The sequence below is a fragment of the Armigeres subalbatus genome, chromosome 1 (genome assembly GCF_024139115.2).
Source record: "Armigeres subalbatus isolate Guangzhou_Male chromosome 1, GZ_Asu_2, whole genome shotgun sequence".
Lineage (NCBI taxonomy): Eukaryota > Metazoa > Arthropoda > Insecta > Diptera > Culicidae > Armigeres > Armigeres subalbatus.
The window spans coordinates 177,652,564-177,656,191 of NC_085139.1; the positions used below are offsets into that span (position 1 = coordinate 177,652,564).

A 3,628-nucleotide genomic window follows, 5' to 3' on the forward strand; every position below is an offset into this window, starting at 1 on the left:
CTAAAGGAATTTCCCAACGAGAACCTTAATGAGTTTCTGGAGTATCCATAGAGTTTTACAAAGAAATTTCTAATGCAATGTAAAAAAATCGTAGTTTCCTCCGGAAATCCCTTCAGGAACTCCACCAATAACTTATTTGTTATATTTCACCAACTTTTGAGGAAAATATTCAATTTGGTTGGTCATCGTGCCCCAGCCTTACTCAGCCAGAGCTCATTTTAGTTATGTTGATCATCTATTCAGATTTGTACATACAAAAACGCAAAGTGGGGAGTAAACTGTCCATTGTGGTTGTCATTAGTGGATTCCATCGTGAATGTCCTTCCAGGATCCAAGGGTCACAGCAGGTGAACGAACTGCAAATTATCTAAATATACTAGATATGCAGCCACTTAAACATTGCCCAATTGTGTATGTAACTCAAATAATAGTAGTTAGAATTTTTCTGAAAAATTTAGATATATTGAGAAGTAAATCGACTGGAGCTTATCAAAATCCTGAATTAGGAAAACTTTTGGAAAAAATATTAACAAATTAGTCCTTTGACACCGAAGTTTAATTCTTAATACTGCTCAAGGGTTACGAAAAGTGAAGCAGGATTCGTTTTTAAATTTTGATTCATCAAAATCAGAGAAAATAAAATAGTTTAAATTTAAATAACATTTTGAGTTCATGTACTTATTAGTTTCGCTGGTAATTTACTATGGAATGTGCAGTTTGATGATCGACAAACATAGAAATTTAATCCACTGAAGTCGACTTTTATACGAGCGATTCGTGAATTAAAAAATCCCGGTTAAAATCGATTTTTTAGCCAATGATTTTTTCATTCACGCCGGTTCACGCCGCCGCCGCCGATAAAAGCCAATGGCGCGCCGCCGTGGTAAAAGTGACCACTACGCCGCCGCCGATTATATGACCGGCGCACAGGTCTACATCTGTATTGGTGGAGGCGCACGATGGATGATGGATGGGACTTTTGGCGTGGACGATGAAGTCTGCGCCTGATGACGATGGACGCCGATGAAGTTGCAAAACTAAGTGTTGTTTTGCATAAATGTACGAAAACTCGAATGGCTACCTAATTTATTAAGCACCACTTCCACTCAAGCACTTCGATTCGCGAAATATTCGGTAAAATAAACGAAAAAGAAACCGACCGTACGCGAACTTACAACTGTCTCGCATGGATGCTCGACGTGGAATGCAAAATTACCGGGGTGAGTTTAAGTCATTTGGCAGCGCAGTATCATTACTTGACACCGGTCGCTTCTAAACACGCTGCTAAAACAGTAGCGCAGCTGACAAGTGACCAAAATTGGTAGCGCGGTAAATGTTGGATAGAAGAATTGCCTACCTCGGTAACGCTGGATAGAAGTTTGCCTACCTCAATCTTTTTGTCTGCCCCTTGAGCAGCACAAATTGTTTCACTATTGAACATTTCACTGGGTTGCAACTTTTCGGAAACAATCTTTGCGTATGTGCCATCAAATATAACTCTCTTGAAATCTAAAAAGCGCAAGAGGTGGAGCCTACGGAAACATCCTTCGATTGCAGTAAAATTGCAATAATGTTGCAAAATACTACAGCGGAAACAAATAAAATGAAAATATAAAACTGGTTTCGATCTATGGATCTTGTGATTGATAGTCCTTCACTCTACCACAGCACCATTCAACACTTCGAAGGGACTGCATGTTGACTCACCATAAAAACCATACGATTATGAAGTTTTGTACTCGGATTTCCTGTTACTTGATTGCATCATCACAGGAAAAAAATGTGAGTTGTCAAAACGTTGAACGTTAAACGAAACGTTAAATTAAACATGAAGACACATTCAACCTATCTGCAACTTAACTTAAACAAACAATTACATTTTGGAAGACGCATTGAAGTTGCATGGAAAAAATAAGCAACTTAATGATTTTGTTTCGTGTTTGCAACATGAAGTGCGGTTTCCGGTTTGTTTCCAAATGTCAAACACGTACTGCATTGCAATTTCAATGAAACATTGATCACAATTCGAACATTTTTGACATCTTGATGCAACTTTTTCGTGCTTTGATGTTTTTCCAATGCCTTTAATAAAATTGAAGTGTGCTACTTGGTTATTTTTCTCGGTATTATTCATTTAAAAGCTGGAACAACTTGCACCAATAAAACAAACAATGATTCCAATAGACTAAATTTATTTCTACAACAGTTTCAGTACTTAATCCATCTCATCAAACAGCGAACTTACAACCAACACATTGATACTGTTCCCAAGCACTCGGTAACGCTGTTTGTCTGTGCTTTCATTCGGAAACTGAAAATCATCAGGAAATGACATCAGCCTGGCGACCTCTGTCGGTGTGAAGTACCGCACTTTCAGCCTCCTCAGTAGGCCCAACCGGTCATTTTCATCGAGTGCAAGCTCAGCCTGTTTGTAGATAGCATCGAAATCCGTTTTGCCCAGTGGGCTGTACACTGAACCTGTCCCTTCAGCGTAGTGAGTGTACGCTTTGGTAAAGCACATCGAGTTGGTGGAGTCTGGTGTGCAAATGTCCATAATTGCTAGTCTTTTGCGAAGCAAATCGTCTTTCAACAGATATCGATTTAGATTTTCGGACTCCGGTTCCACAATATCGCCGATAGATATCGGCGGCTGGATGTGCCGCGGCGATGGTTCAGTCACTATTTGCGTGTCAGTGCTGCTAAATGCAGTTCGTTTGGCCACACAGTAGTAGCGATGGCGAGTATTGGGAACGTTGAAGTTATGAGGTGAAAGTATATACTCTTTGAAGTAAAACCCAGCATCAGAAAGTTTTGTCTTGTAAAGTTCACATGCCTGAGATCGTTCGAAACCTTTCACATTTTCAAGAAGTATGAATTGCACAGTTGGGATATTGCCAAGCAAATCACACAAATGCACGAATGGATCAGCTCGTCTATCATCAACGTCTTTGAAATTGCCATTTCGGGTGAAAGGCTGACACGGAGGCGACATGAGAATTACATTCACGTCAAGCTTTCTTATACGTTCCGGAGTTAAACTGAGAATGTTTCTGCTCATCGCTTGATCTGCACCAAAGTTGTGATTGTAGATAGTATTGGCCACTGGGTTGATGTCTATTGCGGCCATCACCTTGTAGCATTTTCCGGAACCTACAAATTCGTGCTTGTAAATTAACCACAAATGTTTTGTCAGCCATACTCACGTTTGATGGCATAATGCATGCCTCCTATTCCACTGAACAGTTCCAGCACTCGATATTCGATGCCGTCGAGAGTCATTTCAATCTGATATGCAGCAGCCAGCCAATGCAGTCAGAATATAAAAACAGTGGGAGACCGGGAAATGTTAGTAAACATATGGGGTGAAGGCATGTAGAGCGCTCAAAAAACAACAACAATTGAGAACTGTCACAACATGTGTTTTATTCAGGTTTTACTCTTTACTGCAGGCTCCACTGTTTTCGATTTAGGGGTGCCAGATTATTTTTTTGGCCAAGTCTCTTGCAGAACATACTTTGCTTGATGCAGCAATCTCGTGGCAAACGTAACTATTTTTTAATTTTGTTTGATAATTATCTAATACATGCATTCATCTCTGAAACTAGGTGTTCCATGTTTCCTTAACACT

At 39.9% G+C, this 3,628-nt stretch overlaps 1 protein-coding gene across 1 annotated transcript; it reads right to left on the reverse strand.

Moving 5' to 3' along the window:
- Positions 1 to 2,175: 2,175 nt before the first annotated feature.
- LOC134208716 (tRNA (cytosine(38)-C(5))-methyltransferase-like) lies at positions 2,176 to 3,398 on the reverse strand. Its single transcript, XM_062684553.1, has 2 exons — positions 3,204 to 3,398; positions 2,176 to 3,150 (listed from the first exon to the last, which is right to left on the reverse strand). The coding sequence occupies exons 1-2, from the start codon at positions 3,277 to 3,279 to the stop codon at positions 2,216 to 2,218; spliced, it is 1,011 nt and encodes a 336-aa protein (XP_062540537.1). The 5' UTR covers positions 3,280 to 3,398; the 3' UTR covers positions 2,176 to 2,215.
- Positions 3,399 to 3,628: the final 230 nt, after the last annotated feature.